At 37.7% G+C, this 18,651-nt stretch overlaps 1 protein-coding gene across 1 annotated transcript in view; it reads left to right on the plus strand.

The window, feature by feature from the left end:
- Positions 1-18,651, plus strand: part of BLTP1 (bridge-like lipid transfer protein family member 1) — a 117,778-nt gene that overhangs the window by 38,110 nt on the left and 61,017 nt on the right. The window contains exons 20-31 of the mRNA XM_031043599.2: positions 2,706-2,933; positions 3,517-3,654; positions 6,752-6,928; positions 9,242-9,370; positions 11,651-11,770; positions 13,360-13,637; positions 14,121-14,371; positions 14,803-15,061; positions 15,476-16,319; positions 17,242-17,312; positions 17,792-17,965; positions 18,276-18,396. Of these exons, the coding sequence (XP_030899459.1) occupies positions 2,706-2,933; positions 3,517-3,654; positions 6,752-6,928; positions 9,242-9,370; positions 11,651-11,770; positions 13,360-13,637; positions 14,121-14,371; positions 14,803-15,061; positions 15,476-16,319; positions 17,242-17,312; positions 17,792-17,965; positions 18,276-18,396 (2,790 nt within the window). The remainder of the gene's footprint in view (positions 1-2,705; positions 2,934-3,516; positions 3,655-6,751; positions 6,929-9,241; positions 9,371-11,650; positions 11,771-13,359; positions 13,638-14,120; positions 14,372-14,802; positions 15,062-15,475; positions 16,320-17,241; positions 17,313-17,791; positions 17,966-18,275; positions 18,397-18,651) is intronic.

Consider the following 18,651-nt stretch of genomic DNA (forward strand, 5'->3'; position numbering starts at 1 on the left):
ATGTTCTGCAGAGTGTCCTAATTGGTTTTGATTTTGCTAAATTAGATTCTGTGAAATTTCTGAAAACAGGATTGTGGAGGGGAAGGGAGAAGAATATGAGAATAACATAAATTTTAAAAGTTATTTCAGTTAATATTGAAGAAGAGTTTTTCATCCTTTTCTGCATATTAGTCTATTATGCTTTAAAATGTTTGTGCCTATTGCTTAGGTTATGTCCTCTTCCATTGTTGAGTGGCTGAAAACAGTTTAGTTTCTTGCCAAGTTGCTCACCCTGCCTTGTTGAGACAAAAGCAGAAGCGACTGAACATAATTGCTTCTATTTGACAAACAGTCATGTGGTTGTGTTTTGGTTGTTTATTTTGGGCTTTTTTCTCTGATGGGTTTTAGGGGAGTTTTTGTTTGTTTTAAAGGTCTGTTTTGGCTTATTCAGGTCTAGGCTAAAGTAATGTTTCTGGAGGCTTTCAGTTTGAGTCAGAGAACTAGGAATATTCTGAGACAGATGATTAGTGTCAGGACTCATACCGAAATAGTCATTATGAATTTATATAAGGTATTGTGTGTAAGCAAAGAATAGCAGAAAAGATTAAGTTTTTACAGATTATAGGGCTTGCAAATATGCTAATTATTTCTTCATGTTGCCACTAAAATAATAGGATTAAGATTAGGTCAGTATTGCATCTGGAAGACTTAATTTCCTCTACTCCTGAGGAAATGTATCCATGTTTGATTGGTTTATTGAGCTCCTCTTTTGGAGTCCATAAATTCATGAGATAGTTTTGTCTTTCCAAGCACAGCAGCACTTCTTCACTGCACTTTGCATCTGGAGGTATATGTAAAGAGTGCTATGTTAGATCCCTTGATTCTACAATTTAGTTTTTTGAGATAAGGATTTCTCAGCTTAAATCTAGCTTTTATCTTCTAAATCTCAAGAGAAATATTAGGTAAATAGCTATTTTTTTTGAAAATGTGTGTTTATTGTACTTTTTACTATTTCTGTGACTGTGTGTTCATCTTCTTGCCCAGCTGTGCTGGCAGCATCTCTGACAGATTTCCAAGGGTGTTTTTTTTATGCTTGTTTTCCTGACTTGAGGTTTAATAGCTGTTTTCAGCTAATTTTAATTGAACTTTTTTAATACATGAGGGATTGATTCGCAGACTTGCTTCGTTCATGCAGTTTTGTTAAGCCTTCTGTTGTGTAGTTTTTCAGTGTAACACTGTGTTTCTGACTGAAGGGCTTACTGGATGGGAATGAATGATTTATAGGTCCTTGCCTCCCCACAAGAAGGTACCAGGAGTTAGTCACTGAAATTCTTAGCACCCTCTGCTGGGGCTGCCTTATAAAAAATATTTCAAAGTCTGTATTATTACCTTTTCACTTTACTGAAAAGCAGAGCAAATTAGCTTTGCTTAACTTCTGAGGGATTTTTGATTTGGCCACAGAACAATGCTAAATTCATATGCAGTAACACTAAAAATACTTCAGAGACTCAGTACTAGATGGTATAATTATAAGTCTACAGGAATCATTATTCCCAGGCCAATAATGAGCCTCCCGTTTCCACAGACCTTTTTCAAGGACATGGGTAATCACAGTTGCTTATTTTTCCTTGTACACTTCCTCTTTGCTTGCTTGCGCTACAGACTAGTATTCACAAAAGAGCAGAGAAGATTTAGAAAACAAGTAAGGCACAGAAAAAGGAAGGGGGAGAGCAAGAAAATTCTTAAGATTCAAATCTGTTTCAGTTGAATGTTCTGTCTAGTACTTATTTACCTGCATCTCACAAATCACCAGTGGAGCTTGTAGTAGTTGGAATATTTCTGTCAACATGAGAGGCTGAGGAACTGAATTACTTTCTAAGAACGAATGAAGTAACAGCATTTGTGTCTGTGTTTCTCTTTGGTCAGAAAGGATTTTGCTTCACAGAATGTTTAGTCCCCAACTCTTCCCACATACTGAATTAAAAAGAAAAGATAACCTGCAGCATTCAAGAAATTCTTCTTAAGAGATGCTTCTTTGTTTTTTGTTTGGTTTTGTGTTTTTTTTTCCCCAGGCAGTTAGGAGGTGACAAATTATCAGAAATGTGTTTCTGATGCACTTAAATCAGGAAGTTGATTATTTTGTGTTTTTTTTTTTTTTTTAATTATCAATGGATTTTCTGTTTCCCAGTAGAATTTGGCAAACTTACTTCATTACTTTGGTCTTGGATAATTGCAGGGGATTAGCTTAGAAACCAGGTGAGTTTTAGACTCAAGGGGAGAAATCTTTATAAACTAATATTCTGTGAGCATGTTTAAGAATTCGAAACCTGCTGATTTCAGAAGGTTGGATGAGAGTAGCATCCTGCAGGATGTGTTTTGTTTTATTGCTCTCAAAGTTCTCTATCTTTAAAAGCACAAAATCTGTTTTAAAATGTCAGTAGTAGTATTTCAGAATAGTTCTTGGTATTGCATGTATGTAGAAGATCAGTACTTTGAGAACTACCGAGAGGCATATTTAATATAACAATTTTTCATTACTATATATGTATGTATAATAAGTATGTATTTTAACAATATAAGTATTATGTTTCCTCAGTTATAGGTTGTAGCTATGCTGCTTATTTTAGGGAGGACTAACATAGAAAAAGATTGGATTTGTACTTCATTACATTGCCTATATGTGTTTGCTTTGTTTTCCATATGATCATAATGCTTCTTTTTCCTAGGAAAATTATTTTGGAGAAGATGACATGTACACTGATTTTGAAGAAGTTATTTCAAGCCCTGTTTTGTCATTGTCAACATCTTCAAGCTCCGGATGGACAGCGGTTGGAGTTGAGAATGACAAAAAAGAAAATGAAAGTTCAATCAAGCCAGTTCACCCACTTACTTTACGCCCATGGGATATCACTGTGCTTGTGAATTTGTACAAAGTTCATGGGCGACTACCAGTGGTAAGTACTTTAGAATATTAAAATAATTTCCTTAATGGTTTTGTTTGTTTGGTTTTTTTTTTTCCTCTAGTTTTATAATCCGGAGTTAAATTTAATTCCCTGGAACATGAAGTTGGGGTGGTGCCTGCCAAAGTGTGTGTATACTTTCTACTAAAACTGTGGTTATCTGAATCAATTTGAGATATAATTTATTTTGCTTTACTGGGAGGCAGAACTGGTTAATTTTAACATGATTTTTATCCAGTAGACTAGATTGGTATGATATTGGTATGGACCATTGTGATTTATCTGCAAATTAGCAAGACTGTCTCCTTATGGTGCATTCTGTACTGTGCACCTGCATTCTGAGGCATCCCTGGGAGTAAGAACCCAGATAAAAAAAGTTGGGTTTGCCCAAATGGGTTTGAATTGCTGGTTATGAAATTGTTGAAAGGCTTTTAAAGTTGCACATACTTCTTTTGAAGTGTCCACTTGGAGGAGAATTAGTATGCTTCCTGCTCACAAGTTTGCTTCTAATCTTAAAATTTCAGCCATGTTGTGAGTTTTCAGTTTCTGCAAAAGATGTTTTTAATTTTTATTTTAGCATTGCAGTCCAGATGGTCCTGAGTGCCCTACAGCTTTCTTGGAAAGGTTGTGTTTTGAGATGAAGAAAGGATATAGGGAAACAATGCTTCAACTTGTGCTATCTCCAGTGAACTTGTTTCTGAATGACAGCTATCAGGTAGTAAGTTGGTTTTACATGTTTGAGTGTGTGTATCTCTGTTGTGGAAGTTGCATGATCTTAAAATTGTTTTTGTTTATGCACATATTAGTTTCATTAAAAGCAATGATACTTACTGTGCCTTACAGACCATATTGTTTTCTATTGCTGTGTCCTGAAATACATTGCTGCTGATGGCCTATATGAAATTATTTTTATCTTATGCACATTACAGCATTTGAAAACTGGACTACTGTATATGGATGAAAATGTATGTCACCCTATTTTTTTTTTACTCTTATGTCAGTAAGCTAATGAAAGGTTTGGCTCATGCTTGTTTAGTCTTTACGAATTTGTGCCGCAAGCACAGAATACCTTTAGTATAACCACTGACTGTAGACTAACAGATAAAGGAATCAGAAGGAAGCAATGAACTTTCTTGATGGCAAAAAGTTATGTGACAGAGATTAGAAACAATTTCTTCTTGTGAGGTGAGAGTGGGTGATCAGGTATTGTAACAGGCTGCCCAGGGAAGTGTTGGAGTCACTGTCCATTGAGTGTTCACAAACCGTGTAGAGGATGCCCTTAGTGGCATGATTTAGTAATGGACTTGACAGTGCTGGGGAACAGTTGTATTTGATGATCATAAAGGTCTTTTCCAACCTGCTTGATTCTATGATCTTAAGAAGTTCCACATTAGCCCTTATGTTTTTAAGATGTTATTCTGTTGACCTCTAATTAGTAAACTGGAAATTCTCAATGATAATATAGAATCTACACAACTTGGTTTTTTTTTTTGTTGCAATGCAGTTGTCTTCAGCAGCAGTCTGAAGAAAGTGATGGTGTGATGTCACAAAAACTGCATATGCATAATCTGTCTGGGATTAATAGAGTTGGCTTTTGAGATAGCTGCAGAAATTGGATGTACTGACAGCAAGGTGGCAGGCAAAATTCTGTTTTCTTCGTAGCTTTTGTGAAGAGCTAAGTATCTGGATTGTAGGGCTTGTTTTTCAACTAAATGAAGTTATCGGAAGGTGCAGTTGACACTGATGACAGTTACAGCTTGAACATACAAACCTTTATATAATGAAAAACTGCATCTTCTGAATTTCCAGTTATGTTGGAACTGGATCTGCTGGATACAGATCGGCGGGAATTTTTTTGTATTTTTTGGTTTGTTTCTTTATGCTGTGAGGTATCCAAGCATTTGAATACCTGCTTATTTAAGAATACAATTTGTTTTGTGCACTGAATGAGACCATTAAATGTTTTTCAAAACTGTAACTTAATTGTTGTATTGTAGTATATATAAGGAAGCAGAAATGAGGTTGCAAGCAAAACTTTTTTTTTTTATTATTGTTATTTGATTTCCCAGTCATAGAATCATAGAATAGTTAGGGTTGGAAAGGACCTTAAGATCATCTACTTCCAAGCCCCCTGCCATGGGCAGGGACACCTCACACTAAAGCATGCCACCCAAGGCTTCATCCAGCCTGGCTTTGAACACTGCCAGGGATGAAGCATTCATAACCTCCCTGGACAACCCATTCTACTGCCTCACCACCTTAACAGTAAAGAATTTCTTCCTTATATCCAATCTTAACCTTCCCTGTTTAAGTTTCAACCCCTTACCCCTTGTCCTGTTACTACAGTTCCTAATGAATAGTCCCTCCCCAGCATCCCTATAGGCCCCCTTCAGATACTGGAAGGCTGCTATGAGGTCTCCACGCAGCCTTCTCTTCTCCAGGCTGAACAGCCCCAACTTTCTCAGCCTGTCTTCATATGGGAGCTGCTCCAGTCCCCTGATCATCCTCGTGGCCCTCCTCTGGACTTGTTCTAACAGTTCCATGTCCTTTTTATGTTGAGGACACCAGAACTGCACACAATACTCCAGGTGAGGTCTCACAAGAGCAGAGTAGAGGGGCAGGATCACCTCCTTCGATTTATTGCATGATTATTCTTGTAGTTTAGACTTAGTAATGCTGTGGTTGTATATCTTGCCTTAGGTTTTATATGCTCTGGTTGGAATTATTTTGATTCAGACAAATAAGACTGCCTGGGAATTTCTTTTGGTAGAAATAAAAAAAAAATGCAGAGTAGCATGTTTTTAAAGATACTGTGAAGAAAGTTTTGATCAGTTATGCGTGTTACTATTACCTAGTGTTTGATTGGTATTAGTTATTTCCATTTAATGTTGGAAACACTAATATTTTTTGTTTTAATAAATTCACCCTTTACTCACAGTACGTATCTCAAAAATGCTGTATGCTAATTCCCTGTTCAATCTTAAAGTGAGAAGTTTACAGTAGTAATATATAGAGAACAGAAGTTGTTGCTCTGCCTAGTTGGGCAAGTATCATTGCTTTATGCTTCCCATTTATGTTGTCCTGAAATAGCTTCTGAATTGAGACATAGTTCACTTGTGATATCAAAAGAGTGGGGTATTATTTTTACTTAATTAAGCAACTCCAGAGGGTTTGCTGACAGTGAAAACCAAACCAGGCAGGATAATAAGTTGAAAAAAATGAATGTAGGAGAAATTTAGCTGTTTAATTTCTGGCTTTAATCCACAGTTTAGCTCCATGCAATCACAAACTTCTGGTGTATGTCTATGCTGGTGTATGTATCTTTTAATTTATTTCTCTGGCTGTTGGAGTAATATTCTTTTGAAAAGTATTACAATCATTTTCTTTTTATATAGTGTGTCAACTTTCTGATAGTAGCAGACTTTCATAAGTCATGGTTTTTAAGCTTTTGATTACTTCCATTGTTAAGCATGTTTTTCAGTTCATTTGTTATATTTTATTGCTGTAATATTTAACAGATGGTGTCTAGAGGTCTCTGTGGATTTCACTAAGGGGAGGCTGTTGATGATTGTTGCTAAAAATTAAACTTAGGTTAGGTAAACTTCTCTTGCAACAAATCCTAATATTTGCATAAATGTTGTTATGTGGGTAACGCTGAGAAGTCTTGAGGCTGTCCAGCTGTACAGAAGTCAACAGGATTTGAGAGGTGAATGTGAATGTGTAATCAGCTATCTCTGGTTACACAGTTTTTGCACTTTGTATTAATGTATTCTTTGTAAATGTTAACCTAAACTTATACTTGTCCTTAACAGCGACCTGCAGTGGATGAAGTTCTTCGAGAGGGCCATATCAGCCTGTCAGGCCTGCAATTGCGTGCTCATGCGATGTTTTCAGCAGAAGGTCTGCCTCTTGGAAGTGATACTTTAGAATATGCATGGCTTATAGATGTACAGGCTGGGAGTCTTACAGCCAAAGTTACAACACCACAGGTACCAATAGAAGCTATTCAGTTCAACATATTACCTTTCTTCTTTCTTGTAAAACTGGGGTAGCACTGATTTTTGGAAAGTAGGTGATCTCAGCTGAATTTGGATGCATCTCTGCCTTAAGTAGCCTTAATTTTATAGATTGAAAATCTAATAATTTCTATAAATGAATAGGAGATGGCAAAAGATCTTAATCTGATATTCATCATCAATCTAGGTGTAACAGTGGCTAGTGTTATATAAGGATGTGAAAGGGTGATGTAAGTGGTCAAATCAGTAGTGAACACTGTTGTCGGTACATGTAGACACAGGTGTGCTGCATCTGTGTATGTTAATGTACTTTACTACTGATTAGAAAGGCAACCACAGTATTTACAAGCACTTTTAAGCATATTTAATCTGTAAATAGAGAAGGAGTTTTGAGATGTGTTCAGCCATAAACTAGGTAACGTGGTGAAGAGGAGAAAGAAAAATCTGTGCAGAGGTTTTAAGTATGAGATGACTTAGTTGTCTGTGACATTCTCTGTGGTTACTTTCATCTTGTAATGCTGACTTTTGGAAATGCAGATTTGTTACCCCTGCTGGGTAACTCTCTGGGAAGGACAAACAAAGTATTCGGTTTTGATTGCAATCTGAAAGGCAATTTGATATCCCTCAGCTGTAAGGTTCTTAGATATATGTAGGCATTTGCATGAAGGGATGCTGCCAGCAGTAAGGATATCAAGTTGAGCATATGGAAAATTTACTTTGCAAATGAAGTTCTGCCTTTCCATAGAAAGCTATGGACAAAGCACATTTTAAAGAAGGAGTTAAATGAGATAATTTGTGGGAGTATAGTATGGGCTTGTCTCAGGATAGTAGGTGGTAGCTCAGTCATGCTGCTCATTGCAGAAATTCAGTTTGCTTTCACGGTATCGGGTTTTCTTAGGTCAGTCTTAGCACTAGCTCCTTTTAGTTTTGCCTTTTATGTTACTTTTATTTCTCTAGATGTAGTAAAGTACACAATAGGCAGATCAGCTTGATCTATTTGTGATGAGGGCTGCCAGATCTTTAAAAAAATGTTGTTTTGTCAGTGTATTCTGAGACGTGAGAAAAGTACACAAATTCTATTTAGTAGTTACTGTTAGGGTATTTGTTCTACACATCTTCTACATCGTCATATTTCTCTAAAAACTGGAGTTATTTTCTAGGATTAAACATGTATTTAATTTGGAGACTTCTGCAGCAAATAAAACTGAAGAAATGCATACAAGTAATTTCAGTAAATCTAAAGAGTAGACTCCAGATACATTTTTATGCTGCATATAAAGACTTTTGTGGCAGTATTTCCCAAAATGCTACCACTGATTTAAATAAGCTATAATATTTACTCCACTGCTCTATGCTTCAAAATTAAACCTACTTGATTCAAAGTACTCTAAGGTTAGAGAACATTTTAAAATGCTTAATGCAACTTAAAGCTTTTCTTCCACTACAAAGCTATTCTCAGTTGTATGCTTCATACAGGATTTTTATTTTATTTTTTTGTTGCTACCACTTCTGTGGAGCAGAACTTGAATTTGCTGTTTCAGGGTCATTGGCTTTTTCCCATCCAATACTGTGATATATTGCAAGGATCTGTGAAGGGTCAACACCAAAGGGAGGTTTTGTGCTCTCAGTCACAGCTATATTAAGTTCCATTCAAATTACTGCTGATTTTAAGTGCCCTTTCCTTTGGATAGCCAAAGAAAACCCATTTCCCTCTCTTAATAGAGGCAGACAGTCATGAATCATTTCCTTTATGAATGAGCTAACTATATAACAGACTTAAATCAACAGTAGCCTAATGACTAGGTCTAGATCTAATGACTGCGAGATTCAGCAGTGTCCTTTTAGCCAGTTTCCTCCTGTGCTTTCTAAATGTAACTTTGTTAAGGAAGTCTGGCATTTAACTTATGGTATAGAATATTTCCAAATATTTTTAAGGTAAATTGAGGGGAGCTCTGTCTTTACAATGAAGTTCTTAGTTACTGTAATAGCAAAAGCTTTTTTGTTACATTAAGAAATAATTTAGGAAATTGGTTCATGTCGCAGTGTTTTCCTTGAAAAATTACAGACTTGCATGTTGTGGCCCAGACACAAATAAAAATAAGTCTTGAATAACAGGAAATAGACTGTGTGTAGGCAAGGTAATGCAGCCAGAATGTTATGGTGGAGTCTTTGCTTTGTTCTTATTCCTGCTCCCAACATTTGGTAATGTTCATTGAGTCCTCTGTGGAATACTGAAAGTTCATTTTGTGTACTTACTATTGAACAATATTTGTTACTTGCTTACAGCTTACGTGTCTCCTGGAATGGGGGCAGACCTTTGTCTTTCATGTGGTGTGCCGGGAGTTTGAACTGGAAAGGCCAAAATCTATAATAATGTGCCAGCATGGAATTGATCGTCGGTTTTGTGACTCTAAGGTAACCTTTCACCTGGTATAATTTCTTGCTCTGTTTACACAGGTTCATAGAATAGTAGAATGATTTGGACTGGAAGGGACCTTATATATAATCTAATTCTAACCTCTCTGCCATGAGCAGAGACATTAGACCAGGTTGCTCAAAGCGCTATCCCACTTGACCTTGGATACTGCCAGGGATGGAGCAGCCACAGCTTCTCTGGACAACCTGTTCCAGTGCCTCACCACCCTCACAGTTAGGACTGTCTTTCTAATAGCTAATCTGAATATCCCCTCTTTCAGTTTAAAGCCATTCCTCCTTGTCCTGTCACTACATGCCCTTGTAAAAAGTCCTTCTCCAGGTTTCTTGTAAGCCATCTTCAGGCTCTGGAAGCTGTTCTAAGGTCTTCCATGAGCCTCATCTTTTCTAGACTGAACAACCCCAACTCTCAGCCTGTCATCGTAGCAGAGGTGCTCCAGCCCTCAGAATGTCTTTGTGGCCTCCTCTGGACTTGCTCCAGCAGGTTCACATCCCTCTTGTGTGGGGACCACTCAGCTGGACGCAGTACTCCAGGTGGGGTCTCATGAGGTGTTGTATGAAAGGGGGGAAGATTTTCTCGACCACTAGTGTTTGATCTATCAGTGCTACAGGACAGCAGAGACCGCTGTGCCTCACCAGTTGTAAGTGTCCCATTACAGGGACTCTTCCCTGGCCAGTCCTGCTGGATCAGAGGGTAATTCTACTGATGTGCTCAGGGAAAGGTGCCAACAGCATCAGGGGGACCCCTCAGTGGTCTGCCCACTTCATTTGAGTGTGCTACCCACTGCTGGTGACTGCTAGTGCCCATGAAGGACTAATGCTAACAGTTTACAGAATAACACTATTAATTAATACAAAATTGTGACAAATTAAAGTTTTTGATTGCCGGTGATAGGGAGTGTCTGCAAAAATAAGCTTGAAGCATACACAGCCAGACTATACTCATTAAGAGCAGCTGGAGTGAGGTAGTTATTTTGTGCAGGTAAAACGTAAAGTTCTTACCCAATAGGTGTCCCTATGGGGGAGAAGACAGGTTCAGCCTGTTGACTGATCCCAGAAGTTGTGATGGAGTGTGCCCTATCTCCCCGCCTCTGTTATTCACTTTTATACTTTTCTTTCCTCTCAGGTGGAGCTTGAGTGACTCCAGTCACATATTCTTTTATTACTGATTGGTGTAAAATTCTCTCCCTTCTCATTTAAAGAGAGAGACGATGAGAAATATAAAGTGTATGCTTGGTGAAGGGTGGTGGTACCTTGGAGGTGGGAACTTTGGGATGGAGGTGAGCGTTAGTACGATAATGAGATTATAATGAGCAAGGTTCACCTAAGAAAAGTGATTTTGCCACAGTTGTTGGCTCAGCAACGGACATCTTCTCCTTCCCATTTGATAGCTGCTATATAGCTTATCAGCTGCATGGTACTGTCAAGTTCCCAATCCTGCAGGGAGTACAACAGAGCCTGGTTGCAGTGTCTCAACTCCACTCCACCCTCCATTGCTTCTCTAGGAGAGCAGGTTGTGTTGCCCAAGGAGACATGGTGGAGTAGATTCAGTGCATATCAACCATCTTGGAAGTGACAACTGTATTTTACAACTTGTGTTAGACCCCATTTTTTTCTAATTTTCCTCCAACAGTGATTTTGCCACACCAGTGAGGACTAGAGGAGAATCCCTCCCTCAACCTTCTGGTCACGCTGCTGGGGATGCAGCCCAGGACATGGTTGGTTTCTGGGCTGCAAGTGCACATTGCTGGATCATGCTGAGCTTCTCATAGACCAACACACCTAAGTCTTTCTATTCAGGGCTGCTCTCAATCCAGCCTCAGCCCAGTCTGTATTTGTGCTTAGAAACTGTTCTTTGGAACAGTTTAGAAATCCAGCCTTAAGGTTCTAAAGAAACATGGAGTATATAGTCAGATTGGATGTTCCCTTTGTTAAATTTTAGCTAATCGTGTTTAGAAAGAAAAGCGATTCTCTGGATTTTCCTGAGGAGATGCACAGTGGTTTTGTGCTCTATGATTTACTTTGAGAAATGATATTCACAGAAGTCATGCCTAGTGTTTTACCTCTGGTGTGACAGGTAAGAGCCAAAGGGCATACTCCAGTGTTCAAGAGGAAAAGGTCATACTTCCCCTCGTGCTCTTAGCATGTATCTGTGGTAATTTTTCAACCCATATTCTCTGTTGATGGAAACTTTCTTTGGTGGGAGACTTAGGCTGACAGCTTATAGTTCCATACACTACCTTTTTTAATTTTTTTCTTCAGATGAACTGTGTCCCTGGGCCATGCCCAACATCTGATGACTTAAAGTACACTATGACACGCTTAGCCATGGATGGAGCAGATCTGTATGTGGTGGAACATGGCTGTGCCACCAATATAAAGGTAAAAATAATTTACCTTAACATCAATTAAAATATTTCTTTGTCAGTAAAGTTCTTTGTATTTTTTTAATAGGTTACCTAAATTTATTGCTTGCTTACATGCAATGGACTGAACAAATCTGCTGAAACTTCAGGTGATAAAAGGTTGGCTTGGACTGGATCAGGAGTAGGTCAGTTTGGCTTTTGCTTGGTAATTCCATTAATGGTTTTCAGTGGAAAATGGTAAGAAGGAGCGGATGCCTGCCAAAATGAGTGGAAGCTGCAGGACTGATGTAAAAAATGTGAGAAAACGCTAGGCAGTATAAATGTCAGTGTCTGTACTTGAGAGCTTATAAGAACCTGTGCTGTGAGTTAGTAATGCAACAACTGGAAATGGTTGATAGGGATTTTGTACAAGTTGATGCTTGATAACTCCTAACCATCTTATGTGATACAGCTGTTTGAATTAAGATATATCTTTAATAGAGATGGGAGAAGTATTAGGGGCACTGCCTGACGGAATCTAGAATACTGCATTGTATATCCTCTGTTCAAAACAGAATAAGCAGAGAGGAGTTGATAATCTCTCTGATATCCTATCATACAAAAGAAAATTGGAATAATTTACTCAATGTAGCAAAATTTAAGTTGAGACAATTGAGTTATGGTAACAACAGAAAAAAGTGCTATGGTGGTACAAGAGACTAGTAGTTGTGCTGTCCATTAATAAGTTTGGTTGCAAAATGAAGATTTAACATGTAAGGTTTTGGGACAGCTTCACATTATGAGCAGGCAGGGCTATGCCACCTTTTATTAGTGTACACCAGTGCTGGGGAAGATAAATACTGTATGAGCAGTTGGGTTATTTGTACAGTGACCAGTTTCCACAGGTAAGTGCAGGTGTAAAGCAGAAACTTTTGTTTCATCTTTGGAGAGGGTTGGCTCCAGCCAGTACTTTCATAGGTGAGATGCAGACTCCTGTTTGGTTCACCAAAACTACGTAAGTTAATGCCAATACAAGAAATAGAGTGTGAATGCCTAGGGGCTATTGCAACACAATTCATGTGGATCTTGGTTAAAATTTAGGATGTAGAATTTCTCGAGTTTTGCAGTGTTTTACATGGCTGTCTCACAGAGGTATTTATTAACTGTGGAGTTAATATGGCTTTTTTTATTCAAAGTATGTAATCAGTGTTTTAGTCTAAGGAAATATATAAACCATATAAACTCAAGACATTTGATTTTGAAAGTTTTCAATTTCTTGTTTTTTAGATGATAGTGAAGAGTTTAATGATGCTTTATTTTTTTTAAGCGTTCATTGCAACATCTGTCCAAAGTTGAACTTTCTTTTTTGATCCCTTTGCAAAAGGAGACTCCTAAATAGAGATTTTCATAATTTAAAACTGGCTAAAGCTGATTTTTAAGCTTGCTGCCTTTTGTATGTGTGCGTATGCTTGCATATAAACCTGGTTCTCTGGTGTTTCTTTTGAGAAAACAGTTTACTGAAATCTTCCTGGAATGTAGCAGGTGGTGTGTTAACTGGTTTGAGGCTACCCTTTCTCTGTTTCACTCATGGCTGATCAGAGTTCATGGTTTAAATCACATTTTCAGATGGGTGCTATACGTATTGCAAACTGCAACCTCCACAACCAGTCTGTTGGAGCAGGTGTAAGTGCTGCTGTTCAAGACTTTCAACTGAGACAATATGTTGAGCAGGTGAACAATTGCAGAACTGGTCTTCAGCCGATATTAAGAAGGGCATACTGGCTGGAAGCTGGCTCTGTCAACTTGGGGCTCATCACTGCTGACATCGCTTTGGCTGCAGATCATCCTACTAAACATGAAGTGCAGAGACACTTCTTAGAAACACATGATAACCGAACTAAGAGGTAAGAGAGAGGTGGGAATCAAATTTGTCTCTTGTTCTGAGGCTACACTGAAAAAAGGCTTAAAGAGTCCTAAGCAAGCTGTGAGCATCTGTGAACAAGATGCCTGGTGTGACTATGATTTGTGTGTCTCCCCAAAGAGCAGTTGCCTCTGGCATAAGTAACATTACACCAGTTTGGAGTGTGTTTGCAGTGCTTGCCTCTGCGGAGAGAAAGCTTGTGTTATGGCAGGTGGACATAATTTCTGCCTGAGCGTGGTTGCCTGAGAACTGAATATACATTTGTAATTTGCTCGTTGTGAAGCTGGTGCTTCATTTTGTGTCTGACATCTGTGTTTCAGGTACAAATCTTACTCATTTCATGCTAGGTGAAATAGGAGTTCACATAGAAGAGAGGGATATCTCTCAATCTTGTTGTCACTGAATTTAAACGTACTAAGGGTGACATGGTCATGTTTTTGTTTTCTGTTCTTCTGCGTTTGTACAGATTGTGGTTTTTGTGGCCCGATGATAATTTGAGGAACAAGAGAAGCAAGAACAAGTGTGGCTGTCTTGGTGGGTGTCGATTCTTTGGTGGCACGTTAACAGGACTAGATTTTTTCAAACTTGAGGAACTGACACCTTCAAGCAGCTCTGCTTTCTCAAGTACAAGTGCAGCATCTGATATGTTTTATGGACAGTCTTTACTGCAGCCAGGAGAATGGATAATTACGAAGGAGATTCCTAAAATTTTAGATGGTGAGAATGCATCGTACTTGATTTTGCCTAGAAGCTATTTTCTCAACTGCACATTAATGTTTACAGTCTTTCCAATTCTGGTTAATGAGTAGTACTTGTGCTCTTGAGCAAAAACTCATGTAGTGGCATGGGCCTTTCTAAGAGCAGACAGTCACTTTCATATATGGAACTTTTATATTAATGTGTGACTGCTTTCTGAGTAAGAAGTTTTTAACTTGCATCTGTTCTACTTATATAGAAAGCAGTCTACCAAGACAATCTGATGGTTTGCGGATATTATTTTATTCAGTTTTGTTAGTACAACATATTAGAATGTGTATGCATTTCAAAACTAGGGCTTTTATTTAACACAAATTTTTATTTCAGTGGGCAGGGAAGAGACTGTTGCAGTTGTGTTGCCAGATGTTCAATTTTTCTGTTTCTGATCCTAGGTAAAGCAAATGGTGTAAAAAGAAAAGACTGGGATTACAGATCTATGGGTATAGAAACAGAAAGAAAAGTACAACATCTGAGCCTACAAGTACCACTGCGCTCCCATAGCTCCTCATCATCTTCAGAGGAAACAAGTAGTTCTAGTGCTGCGCTCCCCTTGCTTGCAGGTGAGAAGGACAGCCCATCATCAACTACTGAGGATCATGTGGGACAGAAGGAGTTCTTGTCTGGTGCAAAAAGGGAAGATGGTCATGGAAGGTTAGTACTCCTTGTCTAGGTGGAAGTATAATTTGACTCTTGAACATGTTATGACAGAAAAAAACCTTACATTCGGCAATTTATAATGTGTTGGTTATTTTCTAATGGTACTACTGAAATGCATTTCCTAGTTTGAATACAAATTTAAATCTCTAATGGGGCTGGTTACCTGATCTGGGTGGAAAATTCAGTGAGACAGCAGTACTTGCCATTAATGTTCATTTTTACTTCCTCTATATGTAGAAAAGTGGACTAACAAGTGGCAGAATTTAGTCTGTAATCAGCATTAATGAAATAATTGCTCTGTTAATAGAAAGTCATGGAATCACTGAGGCATTTGATAGCTGCTATAATGCAAACAAGTGAATTGTTAATAAGAAAATAAGCAAATGAACCTTTAATTTTTGTTTCCAGTGTTGCTGTTGAGGGTGCAGGGGGCAGCCCTGCATCCCCTGGCACCCAGGAAAAGCCTGTGGGTCAGTCTCCCCTGAGGTCTCCACTCAAACGGCAAGCATCCGTGTGCTCCACACGGCTTGGGAGCACCAAAAGCCTCACGGCAGCCTTCTATGGAGACAAGCAGCCTGTTCCAGTTGGTGTGCAGTTCAGCAGTGATGTGTCTCGCAGTGATGAGAATGTCTTGGACTCCCCAAAGCAAAGGAGGAGCTTTGGTTCTTTTCCATATACTCCATCTGCAGATTCAAATTCATTTCATCAGTATCGCTCAATGGATTCCAGTATGTCAATGGCTGATAGTGAAGCTTATTTTTCTGCAGCAGAAGAGTTTGAGCCAATAAGTAGTGATGAAGGTCCAGGTACCTACCCAGGGAGGAAGAAGAGAAAAAAGCAAGCTCAGAAAACTGAATATAGTAGAGGGTCTATTTATCACAGTGTGGAAGGACCCTTAACAAGCACAGTCCATGGAGAAATTAATCAAGATGTTAAAACATTGCCAATTAAGACTCATCCTTCACAGGCTTCATTTGTTTCGGCTCTGGGAGGAGAAGATGAGCATGTTGAAAATATATATGTCATGGAATCTGAGAAGACTGTGGAACGTGAGCAAATAACTTCCCAGCAGCCTGTAATGGCATGTTACCAAAATTACCTTACACAGTATCAGGTGATCAACTGGTCAGTAAAGCATCCAACTAACAAAAGAACTTCAAAATCCTCATTACATCGCCCTTTAGACCTTGACACGCCAACAAGTGAAGAAAGTTCGTCCTCTTTTGAGCAACTTTCTGTCCCGACTTTTAAGGTATGAAAGGTAGAGGAAAAAGGAGTAGAGAAAGAAATAAGAATTTGAAACCATTTGAAACTGCTTAGCACACCAGATGTGTAGATAAAGCTGTGAGAAGTTTGGAACTTCTTTGCTTTTAGTTAAGGAATACCTTGGATTTCTAACTTTGTGTCGTGGGTCTATGTGGCTGGGAAGTTGTGGAATAGAGAAGACAGAATTCTGTGTATATGTTTCTGAATTATCATTATTGCACTTAAAAATACTGCCTGTTGAGTGATATGCAGCTGAAGGATTATTTATGTGAGTTTTGTTTAAAATGTGTTACACACAATTTCAATAGCAGTACACTTAATACCAATAAGTATAATCTAGGCAGTAAATGCTTTATTTCAAAATAAAATTGAAGCTCAAATTAAAACAAAAATATTTTGTAAATGTTTGGGCTTGTCATTTTTTGTTTTCCTCGTGTGATGTGAGCATACATGCTTAAGGAAGCTGAAATGAAATACATGAAAAATAATGGAAATTATATAATACATGAAAAATATATATACATGAAATATATATAATATGTGAAAAAAATATATAATACATGAAGGATTATATAACGCATGAAAAAAGATGGAAATTATATAAAAATAGGTGTCTAAGCTCTGGACTTTATCTGTTACTACTTTGCAGTAAAAGCTTTGATTTCATGCAAATCTTTCATAGATTAGTATTTGAAGTTGTTTGGGTTTTTTTTAAAGCAACTTGTCACTATCTATGTAAAAACTTTGTAACCTAATCTCTCAGATAATTTAAAAAAATAAGCCCAGGAATTTCTGTATACGTTGTTGTAGCATGTGCATATGAGAGATTCTTGTTAGAAAAACAATTTAAGGAGAATCTTTATTTGAAGATACCTTAGGTATTTTTTTTATTTTCTTTGCACTTCTAGATTGTTAAACAGGGTCTCACAGCCAGTTCATTACTGGACAGAGGCATGCAGCTTACAGGATCAACATCTAAGTAAGTTGAATACTGTATAATATTATTAGCATATTTTTAAAGAGTAGGATTTTTCTGATACTCTTGGTAAATAATTTGGCTCTTGTTAGCCCTTCCAAAATTTGGTTTGTAGCAGTAGTTTTCTGTACAGATCTATCTTAGAACAGTGCTCTGTTATGAAATGTTTGGGTTTAGGCAGAAAAAAATTACACTAAAAAAGCATTAAATGATTTCGCTTGTACCATGTTCAAGATTATGATTTGTAACTTAATTTAAATTAATTTGGGAGATGCTTATGGCAAGTGTCTGTTGCATTGGCAGAAGCTGAACTTGAATCTAGGGAAAGGCCTTTGCCTGGCGTTATATTTGTGTGCTTCCTAAGCATTGTGGTAGAAGAAACCTGCCATTATAAGCATTTTAATGGAAACTAAAATGATGCCAGGACTCTTCTGTATTTCTTTTACAAACCTAGATTATTAATATGTATTTGACTTGTTTAGTACTCCGTATACTCCTTTGGAAAAGAAATCAGCAGAAAATACAGATGATGAAACAATAACGGAAGAATGGACTTTGGATCACCCTGTCTTCCAGACACGGACAACAGCAATAGTAGAAGTAAAAGGAACTGTAGATGTAGTTCTGACTCCTCTTGTAGCTGAGGCACTGGACAGGTAATTAATTTTACTTCTACTACTGCAGTGTTAATTATGCTAAAAATCATCCAAAATCAAAGCTGGTTTGTTCAGCAAAGGTTTAGGTAAAAAGATTGAATAATGTGACTGATGGTACAATAGGGCTCATAAATGTAATTCTGTATTTCTTATGAAGAAGCTAGATAACATTATGCTAACCTGTGAAGTTCCTTCATGGCTGTCAGTGCTTATTTTTTTCTCTGTAGTGTTAATTTAAACATTATTGATGATTCCATCATGTGAAACTGGATCTTTATATGGTCTGTTGTGGGCTTGTTTTCTCTCTTAGGTATATAGAAGCAATGGTGCATTGTGCTAGCACTCGACACCCAGCAGCAATCGTTGATGATCTGCACTGCAAAGTTCTTCGAGATGCTGTGCAGAACAGCAAGACAAGCTTCTCAGAAAATGTAAGTAAGGGAACAAGAAAAATGCGCAAACATTTGCAGTAATATTGTTTTCTATATTTTAAATAAAGAAAGCTTTAATTGAATTCAGTGATTTGAGATGTAGGGAAATGCTGTATTAATTTGGAGTACATATGTATTTTTATTTTGTGCCTACTGTACGTGCATTTTGGTCATACATTCTGTTCTTAGAAATTACTACAACTGATGTTCCTTATGTATTTTATTCATATCAGCAATACATAATTTCTTATTTTA

The sequence above is a fragment of the Melopsittacus undulatus genome, chromosome 5 (genome assembly GCF_012275295.1).
Source record: "Melopsittacus undulatus isolate bMelUnd1 chromosome 5, bMelUnd1.mat.Z, whole genome shotgun sequence".
In the NCBI taxonomy this organism is placed as follows: Eukaryota; Metazoa; Chordata; class Aves; order Psittaciformes; family Psittaculidae; genus Melopsittacus; species Melopsittacus undulatus.